The sequence below is a fragment of the Scatophagus argus genome, chromosome 8, assembly GCF_020382885.2.
Source record: "Scatophagus argus isolate fScaArg1 chromosome 8, fScaArg1.pri, whole genome shotgun sequence".
In the NCBI taxonomy this organism is placed as follows: domain Eukaryota; kingdom Metazoa; phylum Chordata; class Actinopteri; family Scatophagidae; genus Scatophagus; species Scatophagus argus.
Genome location: NC_058500.1, coordinates 14,369,236 through 14,387,664, shown reverse-complemented (window position 1 = coordinate 14,387,664; position 18,429 = coordinate 14,369,236). Strand labels below are relative to the sequence as shown.

At 41.8% G+C, this 18,429-nt stretch overlaps 2 protein-coding genes across 2 annotated transcripts; one reads left to right on the top strand and one right to left on the bottom strand.

Annotated features, from left to right (window-relative positions):
* Positions 1-4,964: 4,964 nt before the first annotated feature.
* Positions 4,965-10,637, top strand: ca6 (carbonic anhydrase VI). Its single transcript, XM_046396040.1, has 10 exons — positions 4,965-5,122; positions 5,724-5,903; positions 6,612-6,760; positions 7,171-7,266; positions 8,706-8,772; positions 8,846-9,003; positions 9,196-9,322; positions 9,454-9,537; positions 9,646-9,678; positions 9,787-10,637. The coding sequence occupies exons 1-10, from the start codon at positions 5,032-5,034 to the stop codon at positions 10,419-10,421; spliced, it is 1,620 nt and encodes a 539-aa protein (XP_046251996.1). The 5' UTR covers positions 4,965-5,031; the 3' UTR covers positions 10,422-10,637.
* Positions 10,638-10,777: 140 nt separating this feature from the next.
* Positions 10,778-16,992, bottom strand: slc2a1a (solute carrier family 2 member 1a). Its single transcript, XM_046396041.1, has 12 exons — positions 16,846-16,992; positions 16,646-16,744; positions 16,377-16,537; positions 16,153-16,277; positions 15,907-16,059; positions 15,661-15,786; positions 15,370-15,557; positions 15,031-15,141; positions 14,809-14,910; positions 12,519-12,594; positions 12,170-12,297; positions 10,778-11,116 (listed from the first exon to the last, which is right to left on the bottom strand). Exons 1-12 carry the CDS (start codon positions 16,888-16,890, stop codon positions 10,883-10,885), a joined length of 1,548 nt encoding a protein of 515 aa, XP_046251997.1. The 5' UTR covers positions 16,891-16,992; the 3' UTR covers positions 10,778-10,882.
* Positions 16,993-18,429: the final 1,437 nt, after the last annotated feature.

Sequence of the window (18,429 nt, the reverse complement as noted above, 5' to 3'; positions counted from 1 at the left end):
ACGTTTTTTGGCACTGATTTTTCTTTCCCATCACGAATTTTAGCACATTTGTGGCAACGAGGATATGTGTGTCTTTTAGGACCAGAAAGCATCAATGTGGTGAATTGCAGGGCAAAAAATGTCTAGACGTCTAGAGTAGCCTAAAAGTGGTTTGAATATCAATAAACCGCTCTTTCAACTGCATTTCAATAGACTAACTATTTGTTAGGACCTGCCCTAACTAATAATCACGTAAATATAAAATGATATGTATCCAAATCATGTAAAAAAAAAAACTTTATCTTTTCAACCGAATGTATCCAACCTTTTACATAAATCTTTAGTCCTTTGACCTGCAAATCATCAAGTCAGCGCTCAGCATATTTAAAATGTCTTTCCTCGCCGACAATTTCAAAAATTGTCTCTATGTTTTTGTTTGTGTTTGAACATCGGTTAATTGGAATTGTTCTGTTGTTGACTGCACCGGTAATTCACGTGAAGATTGCAGCAGTGAATCACAACATGAGTGTATAGTCGTCGCCCCCCGCACTTCCCCGCACAGACGTCTCGTCACTACAATGCACGGATTTCATGCAGCTGCGCAGTGCAGTAAGTGCAGCAGCATCCATAGCAGAGCAGAGCTTGGGGCCACAGTGTGATGAAAGCCTACCGCAGTGACCTTGAGACTCTGTCGGTGTTAAATCCAACTGCGCCATCTGCTGCCCAGATGCTCTAAGTTAAATGCCATTGCAACAAGTGCCTCCAGCAGATACGATGTGTTCACATTAGAAAGGCCCCACAGCCTCACAAACCCTATCGATGTTACTCCCATGATCAACCCTCTTCTTTTTAAAACTGAATATATTTTCTGAAGGATCCGGTGGACTTAAGCACGGACATGTTGGCAGCTATGTGAAAAATGCCCCAAATAAACTTTATGCACTTGGATCTGCGGTGAATCGATGATTTAAAGACAGTGGTGAAAGAAGTATTCAAATGATTTAAAGAAAAGTAAAAGTGGCAGTACCACGTCACTGTCTTAATACACTCCTTTACAACTAAACGTATTGCTTTCAAAATCTTAGTAAATTAGATTAGCGCTGTTGCCTCAGTGCATGAGGGTTCTGGGCTTCCTCCCAAATTACAAATTTAAGCCAAAATTTCCTGGACACAAGCCCTGCCATCTTGTACTGTTCGGATCCCAAGTCTGCACAGTAGCGATTGGACAGTGGAGCTGGATAACTGAGTCCCTGCCCATACACCTGCTGGACTCAAATCACAAGCAGAACTTACCTGTCAATCATGATGTTTCCAGAGCTTTTTATAGCATGAGATAACTAATTAAAACCAAACTTAGCAGGATATCAACACTTGAACAAACATCAGCGTGATGTAAACTCATGTATATGTGTATCATGTGTATGCCAGCAGGGGGCAATCAAGATGTTTTGGCTTCACTTTTGGGGAGCTCTCATGTCGTCCATCTTTATGTACAATCAATGCCATAGACCTGCCATAGGCTTGAAAAGTGATGCGAATGCAGGAAGCCTTAAACCAACATTTTTTCCTAGTGACCAGCAGAGGGAGACACCACTTGTGTAAAAAAAAAAATCCTAATTCTTACTGGATTTATTTCCTCAGTAGGTAATTTCCTAATGAGTTTGTGGCCTCAGTCATTAGTTTCAAGTCATCTGCCCTACAACATAATGTTCATTTTGTAAATTATGGTCTAATTTGACAGAAAGTCTGCCAGCAGGGGGCAATCAAGATGTTTTGGCTTCACTTTTGGTAAGCTCTCATGTCCTCCATCTTTATATACAGTCAATAGTGCAAACTTGTGCCACTGAGCAAACAGGCATTTTCTGGAAAGACTCCACGCTCAATGGACCAAAAAGTAAATAAAGGCTTGAGATCCATCAGTTCTGTCTATACTTGCTGATCCAGAAGGCTCAGCCAACAACAGTGTATTCATGCATACAAAATAACTTGGGCAACTATGAATAACCAGATAATTTAAAAGTACCAAAACTTCTTCAGTTAGCTAAGTTTGCATGGTTTGTGTGGTAGCTTAATGACTGGAAAGAAAATTCTTGTCATCATGGCAGGGAGAAGGAAAATGGCAATGCTGACTGTTCATCCTAAATGTGTGTTTTTATTTTTTATTTTTGTTTTCAAATGCAATCTTTGCATCCTTCTCACTCTAGGACCTTCACGGTGCAGAAAGTTTTGAACAAGGTGCAGAAAAATAAAACATCCTGATAAGCATAGAAGTCATTTTAAAGATTAAAAGCCACTTCGGTCCAGTGATGCCTCATTGTGGTCGTAAGTAAATGACAAGACAAGCAGAGATAAGATGAAGTAGGTTCAGATGAGCCCAAGGCAGGTAATTTGTGTGAAAGCAGAGAATTACAAAATAAAATAGTTGAACAGTATAGTTTAAGAAATACATTGTATTTAATAATAAAATATACTGTGGAACAGAACACAGAGATAGAATTTATTGTGATGCAAATATTGCACTTGAAAAAGCTTTTGTTGGGGTGTGAAGACAGTTTCTCACAGTTTCACAGTTTCACAGTTTCCAACAAAAACACTTCATACTTTCACAGTGAAACATACTGATGTGTTGCAGATGAGAGTTAAGTGGTGCACACATGTTGCGGTAAACAGTTTATTTGGCCTACCAGCTGTTAAACAAACACATCGTTAATATAATGTATATAACCTCTTCACCATTACCAATATGTGTGTGTGTGTGCATTTGTTTATACAGTGTAACATATACAGGGTTGTGTGTGTAAAGGCAAATAAACCTTTACTGTATACACACACAGACACTTTCTGTTTCAACAGATTTATAAATTATTTTTTTGATGTGATATACCTTTGGCGTTTTCCGTTATATTCTTTCCAACACTCTCGCTGGTTATATTATCACATACACCAGCCCTTCATATTGAGTCCCCCCTCGCTGTTCAGCAGATCAAACTGTAGTCAGTCAGAACTGGAAGTCATATGGTTCAAATTGGCATGTTTGCTTCACTGCCATCACAAATCATCATAACTAACCTCTAGCCTAATGAGGAGGTAGGAGACCTTTGCATAATAAATTCTCATACTCATAAACATGCGAAAAGACCATTTAATGATGAAGTTTAGCTTTTGTTTTGCTTATTTGTTAAACTGTCTCATCATCACAGGAATCTGTACATACAATCTGCAGCTGAATCATATATGTCACCATATGTGGCACTCAAATTACTGGGCTTGCTCTTGTCTGCTACAATTACACTGTTAAAGTCACTAAGACCTTAAAAACTATGATTGTCCTCAAAGATAAACCTGGTGATTTACTGCTCTGTATGCAAGCTGAGCACTGCGGGGCATCAGATCTGCGGCTTCTTAATGATCTCAGACTTTGTGCGTGTAGTAAACACTCTCATGTCACTTCACCCTTAAAGGTCAGTTCTGTTTTCTCCACCTGGGCTTGTTTAAAGCAGGTTTTTATCAGCCTTTAGGTGTTGATAACCAAACACAACAACAACTGGTATCAATCAAGTGCAGCCCACAAAGAGAAGCTGGAACTCCAGTCCAGAGAGGAAGGATGTAAAGGGGAACAATGAGAGTCTTAAATCAAGATGACCCCTTTGATCACATTGTAATTCAATCAGGTCTTTGCACACTTGGTGTACAAGCCAAATTCCAATCCTAAACTGTCTCAAAAAACAAGCCTAATTGGATTTTAATCTGAAATGAAAGAAATAGTTCATCATTTGGGGCAAAAAAAACTTTTCTGCAGACAATTAGATGAGAGCATCAAACATGTCTGTGCTGCCTATATGAAGCAACAGTCGTGAAGCCAGTTAGCTTAGCTTAGCACAAAGGCTGGAAGCAGGGCGAAACAGGTAGCCTGGCTACCTCCAGTAACAGAACCTGCCTACACCTGTATGGCTCACAAATGAAAGCAGTTGGTACTATTTGTTTGTTTCAGCCTCACGGCGGAAGGTGCTCCAAGCCCAGAAATAGTGCAGCACGTAACTCATTGTGAATCTGCAGCTTGTTCTTATCACACTTCAGTTTCTGTACAGATTAAACAAACAGCAAACGGTGAGTTAATTAGTGAGCTCTTTCCATCTTCATACTAAGATAAAGGAACCACACAGGTGTGAGGCTGTCAGCGATAAAATTGTTAAGAAAATTTTCCCAAATGTGGAAGATTTTGTTCTTCTCATGAAAGAGTCTTTCACTTTCCCTTATTTGTATTTTCATTCTAGGAAAACTGCACACTCACACACCCCAGAGTCAAACAGCTCTGGCATTTAAAGTTTACGTGTCGGACATGTCGTGACTGGTGTGCATCAACAGGTGATGCATGTCCTTCTGTTCTGACAATCCTACTATTTACAACGATTGGCTCTCATGTTTTGTTTTGTTTTTTGTTTTTTTGTTTTTTTTAATTCACGGGTGTGTTTTTTTTCCTCAGACACCATCTCCGTTTCTTCAGAATGACTTGACAGAAAGTGGCAGAGACACGACTGTGCCTGTGCCGTGGTTTCCGGTGTTAAATTTCTGTGTCAACTTTTCTAAGGTTGTGAGAAAGTAAAATAAAGTATTAAAATGTGTCAGATACTGAAGGACGAAGGATACTGCACCCAAAGGCAACGACATGCTGTACATCAATTTCTGTGTTTATCTCTCAGTCTCCTTTCATATTTGATTATATTCCAAAGGGACTCCAACCTTGGTCCTCAGACAGAGAATAAAGCCTTTTGCTATCTGAATTGATCACTCTTAAACAGGCAATATAAGTAGAATAGCCTGCAGGATATCGCACATTGAGTTGTAAATTTAAACGGAACCTTACTTAAATACATATTTCGCACAAGAGATAGTCGATAAGAGCTGCTTTACTGTCACTTTGGGTCTGCTGGGAAGAGCTCGGGGCGTTTTCAACAGAGGTTTCAACACCTCCCTTCATTCGCAATTTATATCTGGAGAGAAAATCTCTGCGATGTGTCAGAGTCCAACGTGAAGGAAAAGAGAGACGCGGCGATGGAGATTTTCTCTGTGTTTGTCTCCGCTCTTTTGGTCTGTGTTGCCTTTGCTGGGATTCCTCATGATGGAATACACTGGACATACACTGGTGGGTTTTGATTTTTAGAATGAAGCATGACTATTTAAAAAGTCAAGCGTTATGCTTAATTCTTTCGCAGAATTAAATAGGATTCGAAGGTGTTTGGTGCGTAAAACGCGCGTGACAGCCGCTCCAGTGCGCATTTGTTTTGGTAAACGACAAAAAAAAGGGGACAAATGAAATGCACGTTGTTCATGTCGTTCAAGTGTTATCAGGCTATTATTATTCGGCATCCACCCGAGGCATTTGGCCGTTAGCTCTCCAGGGTGGCATGCTCTGCGCTGGCCAAACACCCCGGATAACCTGTGTCAGACTGTGGTTACACCGAGAGCCTGTGAAGACAGTAACACCAGCAAATTATCAGGTGGATACAGCAAGGCAATAAAAAATAATTTGGGATTGAATACAATGTGGAAACACAGTATCAAGGTAAGTCCTGTGCGTGCCAGGATAGTCAACAACATGTGACCTGATTTAATAATCCACGAAGAAAAGTCGGATAGTCGGAACAGGAATGAATTTATACCAATCCACTGGATTTGTCACTTAGTGGGTGATTTTTACAATGTGATAATAGTTTTCCGTCCTTGATTTTTTTTTCCCCACACAGAGGGAGCTTTGGACCAGATGCATTGGCCGACCAAGTACCCCGCATGTGGTGGTAAGAAGCAGTCACCGATCGACATCCAGCGGCGCAACGTGAGACACAACCCAGACATGTTGCAGCTGGAACTCAGCGGCTATGATGCTCAGAGAGGGAATTTCCTCATGACCAACAACGGGCACACGGGTAAGGGAAGCCAACAGGAAGAAAAAAAACTCACTACTGACTCACTGTTAAAGGATAATACCACTGGTTTTGTTTTTGCAGTTCTAGCTCCGGAACTGTAACCCAAATAAAGGATTTCTCATTTTTGAAAGTATATTTCTTCGCTGACTTCTTTATGGTGTGACGAAATTTTGGGCAGTGCTGTCCAAGGTTAGAGAGACGCGGGGTTAGAGAACTGAGCTTGCCACCTGTTCAGCCCTCCAGACCGACAGGATAAAGTTATGTTTCTCATTAGCACCACAGAGGTGACCTGAGCAAAGCCATTAACCCCCACTCCTCTAGTAGTGACCAGCAGATAAGACTGTGGTTTTGCTGGGCAGCTTCCAGGTGTGAATGTGGAACTGTGTGAATAATGATAAGTGACAACATAAGAGGATTGGTCTTAGTGAAACTTCCTTGATTAAAAAAAAAACCAAAACAACACCTCACTTAGCACATCCTCAAAACTTTCTCAAGCCGTGTTATCCATTACAACATCAGGTCCAGTGCATTGTAATGATTTGATTTGATAAGTCTGCACTGCTTTACTTTTCATCAGTGATGTAGATGCCACAAGACCAATCAACCAAATCTCAAGAGTCAGTTGTTTGATTTTTATGTAGAAATAACTGAAAACCAGTAGCTGTAGAGAAATTTTGCCAGATCTGAACATTTCTATGTTTCCCTCAGTTCAAATTGACCTGCCTCCCACTATGATGATCACCAAGGGCCTCCCAGGAAAATATACAGCTGTCCAGATGCACCTGCACTGGGGGGGCTGGGACCTGGAGGAGAGTGGAGCTGAGCATACCATAGATGGCATCCGCTACATGGCAGAGGTTGGCTTTTGGAAACTTTTCCAAAATTGTTATTGAGCTTTTCCTTGCCAAACTGGGACAGGGTAGAAAATAACAAAAACCTCCACAAGCTGGTGGACCTGCTGTTGAAGCAATGAGAGGCTACGTAAGAAAACCAGAACTACCTAAAGCTTGTAAACTGAAAACTGGTCCTCAGTTTCTCAGTCACTCACATGCAAATGTGATTTGACAGAAGCATTTGAGTATTTTATTTTCCTTCTATTTCTTTGCTACTTGTATGACAGCCTCAGTTCCTTTTTTGATTTAAAATGTGAACTGAATTTTAAATTCATTTTGTTCTGCCACTTCGCTGAGAGTTTTCCATTTGAAACGCAGGTCAGCGGGCATATATTGGCACCTAACCTGCTCTGTGTTTCCACCTTGTCTTTCAGCTCCATGTTGTCCATTACAATTCTGACAAGTACAAGAGCTTTACTGAAGCCAGAGATAAGCCAGATGGGTTGGCAGTGCTCGCCTTTTTCTATGATGTATGTAAACCACACACACACACACACACACACACACACACACACCCTTTCCTCAGTGTTCTGCTTTTTCTGACCACCAGGTTGTTCAATATCTACACCGGATGTCAGCACTATTTCTGATAAATGGCCAAAGTTTTGCTGCAGGAAGTTTGCAAAAAAGTCTTTCGCTTGAGTGAAACATTATCATTTGACAAATTACGCAATGCCCTTTGAAGTGTTTGATACTTTGTTTTTTGGCTATCCTGCTGGGTTCAAAAGCTCTTTTGAGAGCTCATGCCGACATATTGAATGAATGCTTGTTTCTAGAGGAATGCTGCGGATCTCCAGCCAGCAGCCGCTCTCAGTTGGGAGAGGTCATCGCTGCAGTAACACCACTGCTGGCATCCACCCCGTTAGCAGCACAGGGTGGTTGAGAGTTAGTGCTGTTTGGATAAACTCATGTCGTAATGATGATTCACTGACATGTCAGTTTAACTGCCTAATACGTAGATTGTTTTGGTCGCTGTTTGGAAACACACAAGTCAAAGTTGGTCGCTTACCCGCAGACAGAGTGAGAGAGTGAGAGAGTGAGAGTGAGAGAGTGAGAGAGTGAGAGTGAGAGAGTGAGAGCGATGTTAGCACCAACAGTGAACCAGAGAGATAAAACATTTTTTGTTCCCAAGCAGTCATGTTCTTAAGTACAAATAAACATGCTCACATCTATGTACAACCCTACAGATTTTGTGTAAACAGTCGAAGATAGATAGATAGATAGACAGATAGATACTTTATTGATCCCGAGGGAAATTCAAGCAGTGCAGGTTTCATCCTCTCCTCGTGTGCCTCTGCTCAGCCTGCCTGCAACTTGCACACACACACACACACACAGTCCTGCACGAGAGACGGTGAATTTAGTCGTAATGTCCCCATGTTACGCTATTATTGACTGCACAAAGGCTGATGCCCCAAAATGCCCAGAAACGTCTCATCACAGCAAAAAATTAAGAAAATAAAGAAATACAGACAGAGGACAGGGTCTCATACAGACACCACCACTCACTTCTAGAGAACTGCAAGTTATGATTGAGAGGAATTTCATTTGTATGACTATATGCATTTATACTTTTGTGTTTGGTTGCTTTTTAGGAAATTGCAGCATATTATATCTGTAAAGAATCACTGTGGTTGGTACAACTTGGTACAACTTTTATTTTTGTAGTTGTTTCTTCCAATAATGATAACATTTTATTCGTCAATTTAATTTCTGAGATCTGGGAATGGGGCAAGATCACTCTAAAGAAGTTCGATGTCACAAACAGGACAAAATTAATGGTCAAAATGGGTTTCCATTAACATATCCAGTTGTACATCTCAGTAATGCACATACACATACAAAAGAAATTCTTCTGTTTTGACTAAACCTAAACTCTAAGTTTCACACAACTTTGGTTTACTTTCAGGACGGGCATTTTGAGAACACCTATTACAGTGATTTCATCTCCAACCTGGTCAAAATTAAGTATGCAGGTGAGTTAGCGCACAGAGATGAACTGCCCTTGTGTTAAGTGTCTTAAGTCTAATCTTAATGTGATCCTGACAGGTCAGTCCATGAACATATCTCACATTGATGTGCGCTCCATGCTCCCCGAGAACCTCAACCATTTCTTCAGATACCAGGGCTCCCTCACCACGCCACCCTGCTATGAGAGCATCCTCTGGACTGTGTTTGATACACCCATTACTCTCTCGCACAACCAGGTACAGCAGACAGGGAGGCCTTTGCGCCAAAACTGAATTTTGGTCAAGAAAAAGTCTGTTCATAGCTGATGAAAAAGTGAAAGTTTCGACTAGTCTGTCATGTCTTACTGTCTCCGTTGTAAGGAAATGAGCTTATCTGGACTATTATGAGGTGCAATATCTTATGACTCTCTTCTTGTCTGTTGTGTTCAGATCCGGAAGCTGGAGAGCACTTTGATGGACATTGACAACAAGACTCTGTGGAACGACTACCGCATTGCTCAGCCTCTCAACGACCGCGTGGTGGAGTCTTCTTTCCTGCCACGCCTCGGGAAAGGAAGTGTGTAACATGTTGTGACATTTTGATTACACAACAGGGCAATATAATTTATTCATTGGAAGTGGTGTGGGAAAGGCCTCAGCTTAAGCCCTGAGTTTAACCCTTGTCATTTTCATTCACTTTTTCTTCAGCATTTTGCCGTCAGGATGAAATTGAATCCAAGCTCCTGAAGATCGAGGGTCTGATAACATCTCTTGGAAAGCACATTCATTTAGGTGAGTGAGCTTGTATTCATAAAATCTGCTCTGGATGGCTAGACATAAAATTAAAGTAGCCATAATTACTCAGCAGTGTTTCTCTCCTTTTAAAAATATTCTGTAAAGGTGGAAATCACAACTCAAGGCCTACCAGATATGGTGAGTCCTTCCTTTTTATTCTAATTTAGGCTGAGCTGTGATTTGTGACTGGCAGATTGACCTTACTGGCTCTCCAGTTTGAATCTAGTTGTTTTCTATCTTCTTCAGAACCTCGAGGTCTATTTCCTCTGGTACTCAACTTCCAGGAGAAAAATGATGGTAGCTATGCTTTGGCCCGCCTCAGCCATCCCATGGACCTCAGCTCCTTCACTGTCTGCATGCACGTCCTGCCTCAGGTTGATGGGGTCCACACTATCATCTCCTACTCTAGTAATGGCAACGACAATGAGCTGATGATCTCCATAGGCGAAGACAGAGAGGCAAGAGAGGTTGGCCTCTGGATTGGCAACGAGTTTGTCAACCTGCCACACAACTTCAGGTCTCACGGCTGGGCCAACTACTGCATTACCTGGTCCTCCCACACCGGTGGCGCAGAGCTGTGGATCAACGGCATGGTGGGGGAGCAGCGGTACCTGAAAAGTGGTTACACAGTCAGCCCTGGTGGGGTGTTCATCCTGGGCAAAGACCAGGATGGATTACTGGGCATCTCTAATGCAGACGCCTTTATGGGTAAGATGACTGATGTCAACATGTGGGACTATGTGCTGACCACAGCAGACATCCGAAACCAGATGTCATGTGAGAGGAACGGCACCATGGTGGGAAATGTGTTCAGCTGGGGCACCACCAAACTTAGTCTGTATGGAGGGGTGCAGCTGGACAGCCAGTACAGATGCGCCTGAAGAGGATCAGCTGTTTCCGCTTACATGAGCTTTAAAATGCTGCAAATAAACCAAAATGTCATTGATGATGGAGGGAATTTAAAATGTGTATGGCATATGTAATGAAGGAAAATGTATTTCAGGCATCTGTAAGGCAATATTTAATGCAACGGTATCTCATAGCTTCAGGCATGCATTGTATACCTATATGTCCATCATTAAAGGATTACAAGTGAATTGCTGGTTTGTTTCATGACTCACAAAGTCACATTCACACACATTCACACCTCACACATAGTGTACATATTCAGCTTCAAAGATCTTTGTTTTCCATTATTAGCCACAAACAAACTGCACAAAAAGCAATTGTTCAAAAATTCCTTGTAAAATAAAAAATAAAGGCTTCATTAAAACATTTCCAGCCCATTACAATACCCCCCAGAGCAAAGACTTCCTCTCCTCTGAATGCCCTCAGTTTTTCTTCAAAGGTTCGTAGCCTTCATTGCATCCTCCAGGCTTCCTTGGTTTCCCTTGGCCTCTTTCAGTGGTAGATCCCCATCACCCATTTTGATCTCCACTTTGTTCCTCTTGGCAAACATCTGGCTGACCTCCAGGAAGGTCTTGTTCTTGGTCTCTGGAACAACTAGCCAGATGTAGACCAGCGTGACCAGACAGATGAAGGAAAAAATGATAAAGCTGTAGGATCCCAGACCTCTCTGGAGGGAGAAGAGGGAGAGGAAATGTGATCAGTGTGTCCTCAAAATGAAATGTAAATATGTTAGCCAGAAACACTTGGTTGGACGTAAACAGCAGCTAAGGTGAGGTGAATGTGATTGTTTGTGGACTGCTTTTTTCTAGTTTCTGTTACTCAAACAAACTTGCTTTTTGGTTTGAAGATGACTTGAGCGGAAATAAGCATGAAACAAACACAGTGTTCATGTTTATGACTAAGTTACACACTTCACTTCATTAGAAAAGATACCATGATAAAATCTCTCACAATGAAAAGGGACAACAAGCTCTTCTGCTACAGCAAAGAGAAGAGAACATTTTTAATCGTCCACATATTAATCTTAAACTTAAGTTAAGCAGAGAGGAACATGCCTCCCTCGGCAGACGAGTGTGAAAACAGAATAATTAATTACACAAGCATCATTCTGCTCATTGAAGCTCAAATAGGTCAGTATAGTAACTACAAGCAAATCGCATTTCTGAGTGGAGTAGAATTAGAGCATTTGAAAATAAAATAATTTTTGATCTTTGCTGGTTTTTTGCCCAACAATCACAAGGTGACCACAAGAGTGTATGAGTGGTAGTGGTGTTGTTATTCTTATCTATCTCAAATCATCTCAAAAAGGGAATAAGTGTGAATAAGCGTTTCACAGCGTTTCAAAATGTTGAACTATGTTATTGCCACTTCTCATTTTAAAAATGTTCATGTTGCAAATGTTCACACAACATAATTATTTGTGCGATATTGTGAGTTTAAAGCTTAATAAAGCTCTATGTCCACAATGTTACACTTTTAATCAGCTTAGGGCCAACAGCGCACAGCAATTCAAACTTTCTTTTCCTGGGCTGAATTAAAGGTTTCAAACCTTAAGACAGACAGTACAAGTGACAAAAGTAGAAACCGTCATACCACAGTCAGGATGCAATTTGAATTGTCTCACTGTTTACACGTAAAAAAACATCTGGAGCTAATTAAATTCCAAAAATAATAGTTTCATTCCCCCAGTGTAAAAGTCTGAAGATGTTGTGTAACTGACCTCTAGGAAAGGGAAGACGAGTCCAACAGTGAAGTTGGAGAGCCAGTGGACGGAGCCTGCAACCATGAAGGCAGCAGGCCTGGCCGACTGCCTGAATATCTCAGTGGTCACCACATAAGGAATGGGACCTGGAGAGATTCCACAGATGTGGTCAACTACAACCAAAACACTCGAGACGCATCATCAGTCTTCAGGGTCACAGTTAGGATGCTCATGTCTCAAACAAGTGAGTGCAAATTTACAACATATATCATTACATGTCTGGTACATCCAAACAACACTTGAGCTAATGGAGCACCCTGCTGTAATCAGTGGGCGTGTAAATAACCACTGGCAGGGTCAGACTCACTGGGTCCGATGGCATGTCCTGTGACGTAGATGATGACACAGATGATGCTGACGTAGGGCATCCACGTCACGGTCTCCTGTCAACACACACCAACAGCTGCTGTTATCGTTAACCGGTTGTGATGATTGTTTCAAACAGGAACAAATACGTTACTAACTCTGATGTGGGACTTTACGTCTCTACTGAATAGATTATTAATGTGCCTTCCATCCATCCATCCATTTTTCTATACCGCTTATCCGTCAGCTTTTTTTCTTTAATCTGCGCCTTTGCTCTTAAAAAAGTATTGACATTTATATTTATTGACTTTTACCCTACTTATTTTAGTTTATTTTGTTTTTGTTAAGTTTTTTTTATTTTATATGTTTACATTTTTCTACCTAAGTTGTTCTAATACAAAAGACAACTGACAAAAGTTGACTTTGACTTTGACCGAAAAGTGATGGCTGTGTGAAGATTTTGGATGCAGATGAGATCACAGGCTTACAGGGGAGCGGCACTGATTTTGTGGCTCTGTCTAATGGCCAGTGCTTCTCATTTAGTGGTGGGTGCCTCTGTTTTTATGTCTCAAAGTTCTCATGACCCCAGCAAATAGGGATGTCAAGTCAGCATTTTCTTTTCCAGACCAAGCTCCAAATGTATAATATAGAAATTACAGTAAATTGCAGCTGTCGTTTTGAGCTCACTGGAAATTTACTGGAACAGAGAATGTGAGGTTAAACTCCTGAATTTCAGCTTTAAATGGATGGATCTCTGTGACAGCTAATGCCTAAACTTTTTTTGCTCTTTAGCCAGTCTGTCATTCACTGATCTCTTCTGTGATCTGAGAGCTTTGCAACCCTTTCGCTGTCTTGTAGTTGTCCTCAATATGTCCCCACCTTTCCCCATCACCTGACTGACCCACATACCCAAAGTTTCTGACTTTGTTTTGTTCATGTCATTGTCCAGATTGTAATTACAACTGTGAAAGCTCTGATATATCCAATTTGGCGCTTCATAATACAGAGGTGCCAGAGAACCAAACAAATTTAAACACTGTTATTCAGTGTGATTAGACCCAAATTTAATCCAGATTTAATGGATATGTCTTCACTGCCCATCCCACATGATGTGAACACAGCATCAGTCACAGAGGTGCTAAGTGCTTGTCTCAGTGGTGTCATTCCTGTCATAGCGTTTCATCCTCATTAACATGCCTGCTGCCTGTATTTTTCTCCTGTGTTGTTGGATGTGGTTGCCTGTTCTGCCTCCGTGCATGTTGCTGACCTCTGCCTGGCAAATAAAACCAGGTTAACTTTGGTTTCACCAGGTCCTCCTGTAAGTCATACTTTTTAATCTGCTCTCTGCGGACATTACACACACATCCTTTTTTATTTTAAGTGATATTCACTTTCACCTTCTGTGTGGTGAAAGGAATATGGGGTGGCAGCATAAAGCTCAGAGACTGACATCTAAAAACCTGAACAACTTCAACAAAAATTATCTACATGAGTTGTAGTTTAATGTTTAATTGTTATTCTTCTTTAAAGGTGTTTTGAGGCAGTTCAAAACCATACTGGGTGAGTCATATTCACATAGTCCATGACTGTAATGACTATGCTTCAGTATTCCTTCCAGAGTTTTTGTCTCTGCTCACCTTCTGTTAAAAATACTATACTTCTGGCTCCTGTAAAGTAAAGAGACACGGTCTAGTGTGTCTGGTGTTTCTCCTGTTTCTCTGCCACCATTATACTTGTATGGACTTAAAGTGAAATGTTCTTGACTAGCTGAATCAGTCAGCTGTCCTCAATCTAACTGTACATATTGGTAGTCAGTTTCAAGACCAAACTGAAGGTAAAATCCCCGTAAAACAATTAAGAATTGAAGATGGCTACAGTATAGACCTGGCAGGACATCACCAAGGAAAATACAAAAGTGTCTGCTGATCTGTAGGTTCCAGACTTTCAGCAAAGTCTTTAAAAGATGTGGATGTAGGCTAATGTTCTTCAAATTAAAGCATAAAGATAAGTAAATATCAGCACTTTGATCTCATAGTCATCAATTAATTTCAAACACAGTGTGCTATATTGCAGAGCCAGAGCAACCAATGATGGATAGTTGACCTGTCTTAAAACACAAACCAAACAAACAAACAAACGAAAAAAACAAACCCTATGATTCATAACAAATGCCCTGACCTCCAGGATGGGAAACTCTGATGTGGGCAGTTTGTTTTTTGCGTGTGAGTCACTAGAGGGCAGCAGAGTCACACATTGAGAGTGTGAATCACGCTGAAGCTTTCACATGTTACCTGGAAGTTGAGAGCAATGGTGAGCAGCACACAGGCTCCACAGCAAATCCCAAAACCACAGAGGAGGAGCAGCCGTCGCCCCGACGCCTCCACGATGAAGACCTGATAAAACAAATTCGCTGCTCAGAACTGTTGTCTCCTGCTGATATGATCAAACAACAGGTTCACCTCAAAGGTGTAACTGTTAATAGTTTCTCAAAGGGAACTTGACAGGGAACCTACAGCAGCTATGGTCATGATTACATTCACTGCTCCTGTTCCCACAGTGACGTACTGGATATCATTCTCCTTGACTCCTGCAGTGGCGTATATGCTGTCTGCGTAGTAGTAGATCTGAGCAGGGAGAGATAAATGCAATATGGTTAGCCAAAAGGAGAAGTGAAAACATGAAGAGGATGCAGCAGTAACATTGTTATACGTGAGCGAATGAAACCGGGTTTTGTTTTGTGTCCTGATGCTTTGTCCACAGGATTCACAGACAAGTTGTTGTTTGATCGGCACACTGTGACCTGGTGTTGTATCTGAAATAGAGTAAGTGTGGGCATCAACAGCATATCTCACCGCATTGACCCCGGACAGCTGCTGGCCCATGTTCATAATGATGATGGAGATCAGCTGCCAGCGAAGGGAGCGCTGGGACAGCAGGCTGAGCACGGACAGGTGGCCCTCGGCCCTCTCTGACTGGTCCTCCACATGCATTTCTGCCAGCTCTGCATCCACGTCCTCCCAGCCACGCAGACGCTGTAGTGCTGCGAGTGACAGAACATGCAGAACACCATAACATACGGTTTTCTTTACCAGCTCTTAGCAGTTTAGAGCAGGTTTTTTTTTTTTTTTTTTACATTTCCTTACCTTTCTTTGCAGTCTTCTCATCTCCTTTCTGGATGAGCATGTACCTGGGGCTTTCTGGGAAGAAGGGAAGCAGCAAGAGCTCTATCAGGGCAGGAATACCAGTCAGACCCAGCATGAGGGGCCAATCTGGATACAGAGGGAACAGAGACACATCTTTTACTAATGGACCAACCCAAACGACCCCATAAAACTGCTGTCAAGGATTTGCTCTCACATCTAATCAGTGAAGGATGTCTTAACATTTACCTGTGCTGTTTCCCAGTATGTTTCTGATACCCAGCACTTGTGCACTGAGAATGCCAATGGTGATGAAGAGCTGTGGAACAACGCCAAGGGCTCCCCTCAGATTTTTGGGAGCGAGCTCTCCAAGATACATGGGTACCACGTTGGATGAGAGACCTGCAGACAAGGAAGGACAACGTATTTATTTAATTTATAAAATTGACTCTCATTATCAATCTCTTCGCACACAAACAGTTTAACAACTCTCACCTGCACAGATTCCCACTATAAACCGAGCCACAATGATAATCTCGTAGGACTTGGCAATCTCACTGACTCCCATCATCACAGCAGGGACGATGGAGAAGATGTTGTTAAAGAGAAGGGTGCCCTTCCTGTTGCATATATTGCATGCATTTTCAGTTATATTAGACAAGTATACAATTTAATGTATTATGCCATGTTTTATGTTTGGGCCTAACATGTAATATTACCTCCCGAGATTGTTGACCAGAGGGGCCACCATCAGAGAGCCAAAGAAGCCTCCCAGTGGGTACATGGACACCGAGAGAGACCACAGCAGAGTTAGGAAGTTGTCCTCTATGGGTGTGCCAAAACGCTCCGTATAGGTGGTGTTATAGAACTGCTGCATGAACTGAAGCGAGCAGGACAATGCAGACAGAAACACATCATTACATAAGAGACAGCTGCCTCTGTGTCACTGTGCGTTACAGCAAAGTTTTTGTTTGTGTGCTGTGGTTACCGGTGATGGAGAGTTGACCACAGCCACATTATAGCCATACTGAAATGATGAGCCAAATGCAGATATGAGTGTTGCCGAAGCAAGGACCCCCGTTAACCTCTGTCAGGGGAGGACATTGTGTGAAACAAAACAAATGTCATCCATCATGCTCATACTATGGCACACTGTCACAAAAGAGCCAAACAAGGCATGTAACTCACCCCTCTCCTCTCCACGGGCTTCTCCCAGTCGTCATTCTTCGCCATGGCTGTGTTTGAACCGTCTTTCTACAGTAATGACAGCTCACTTTGTTGTTACGGCACCACTGGATTCTGTTTGCCCTTTGGACATGAGATCAGAGTGCGCAGCAGAGGTTTACAGCTTGGCTTCAGTTACTGTTTTCATGTTGCTGACTGTGCCCTTGGCTTCAGGAAGTTTTTCATGTAACACACTGGAGATATTAAATGCTGCATTGTGCTGAATGTTTACCTGATAACAGTTATTGCATCGCAACTTCTAAACTGGTTTAATTGTGGTAATCTGCAGCTGTCTTTAAAAGCTTATCATCAAAATGATAACACCGCACGGGCGTCTTTATTGCTTATCCACCTGCAGGCTGTTCTATAGAAGAGGTGTTATTGCAAACTGCCGACACAACACTGAAATCAAACCCAGCTGGCAAAGACTCCCGTGTGGATCCTTGCACAATTTGATGGATTTTTCTGTTCTAACGCTGAAGACAGTTCATCTCTCACCGATTGCTGAAAAGATTGCCTTGTCTTCAGTTTGTCACATGCTGCATTGGTTCTTATCTCTAAGGTCAAGGCTGTTTGTTCTTAAAACCGGGTGTTATTAGCTCCGGGGATGCCTTACTGCGAAAACAGGCAGGATAAAGGAATAATTTTGTACTATACTATATAAAAGACATAGTGTTAAATAAAGCAGGGTGAGCCATAACAACTCAAATGACACAAAAGTCAACATTTTCCTCGGAGGCTGTAGAGTTAACTAAATAAGTCTGATTTTCTTTTTTAAAGACCCAACAGGCTTACATATACTATTGTAACAGCTAGTTCAGAGAAATGTTCCCATCAACACTAAAAATGCTTTCTATGCAGCAAAATGTTTCATCCAAAGCTTGTGATTTGAGAGTGTATTTTGTCCAGCTGAATAAAGAGAGGGTGTTGAGTGGTGTCGAGTTTGTGGATTGGGTGGGTTTTATTAGATGTAACAACAACAGTAAAACAATAAACAACAAGATTATTCTCAGGGTCACATTCTTCCTCCCCCTCCCTCCATCAGACAAATTTTGACCTTCCAAACCTTCTGCATTATCCTCTACCTGTCCACCAGATGTCCTCAGACCAGCTCACCTGTTTCCTCTTTCTCGCATCAGGCCTGCAGCTTTCATACTAAACTTTAATATACTCTTATTAATACTCTTATTGAGCCTCCCCCCTTTGAGCTGGGATGTCTACAAATAAAAAGAAATCTAGGTTTTCGAAAAAAACACCTTGTATCTGGTGTTTCCAAGGTTTTCTATTGCATGTAAAGCTCTTCACTTCTGATTAAGGAGTTCTGTCGCAGATCTGACCTCCTGCTCATCACCTTCGGTGGACGGTGTGTTTGAGAGCCGACTCTGAGAACCAACACGGCCAAATGAAGAGTGTGCGGTGGAAAAGAAAATGTGTTCCATTAACTGGACTGGTGAATGGTCACTCCATGCAGGGCAGTAAGCCCCCCTGGTGCTGTTTAACTTAATGAATTAAGTGGGCAGAGAGCCAGCAGAGCCAGCCTTAAGTGTT

Coding starts and splice junctions, on each gene's coding strand:
- ca6 (XM_046396040.1), top strand. CDS start 5,032: ATGGAGATTTTCTCTGTGTTTGTCTCCGCTCTTTTGGTCTGTGTTGCC. Junction 5,123..5,723: donor AATACACTGGACATACACTG/GTGGGTTTTGAT, acceptor TTCCCCACACAG/AGGGAGCTTTGGACCAGATG. Junction 9,538..9,645: donor TGGAAAGCACATTCATTTAG/GTGAGTGAGCTT, acceptor TATTCTGTAAAG/GTGGAAATCACAACTCAAGG.
- slc2a1a (XM_046396041.1), bottom strand. CDS start 16,890: ATGGCGAAGAATGACGACTGGGAGAAGCCCGTGGAGAGGAGAGGG. Junction 16,745..16,845: donor AGCCCGTGGAGAGGAGAGGG/GTGAGTTACATG, acceptor CTCCCCTGACAG/AGGTTAACGGGGGTCCTTGC. Junction 16,060..16,152: donor TATAGTGGGAATCTGTGCAG/GTGAGAGTTGTT, acceptor CCTTGTCTGCAG/GTCTCTCATCCAACGTGGTA.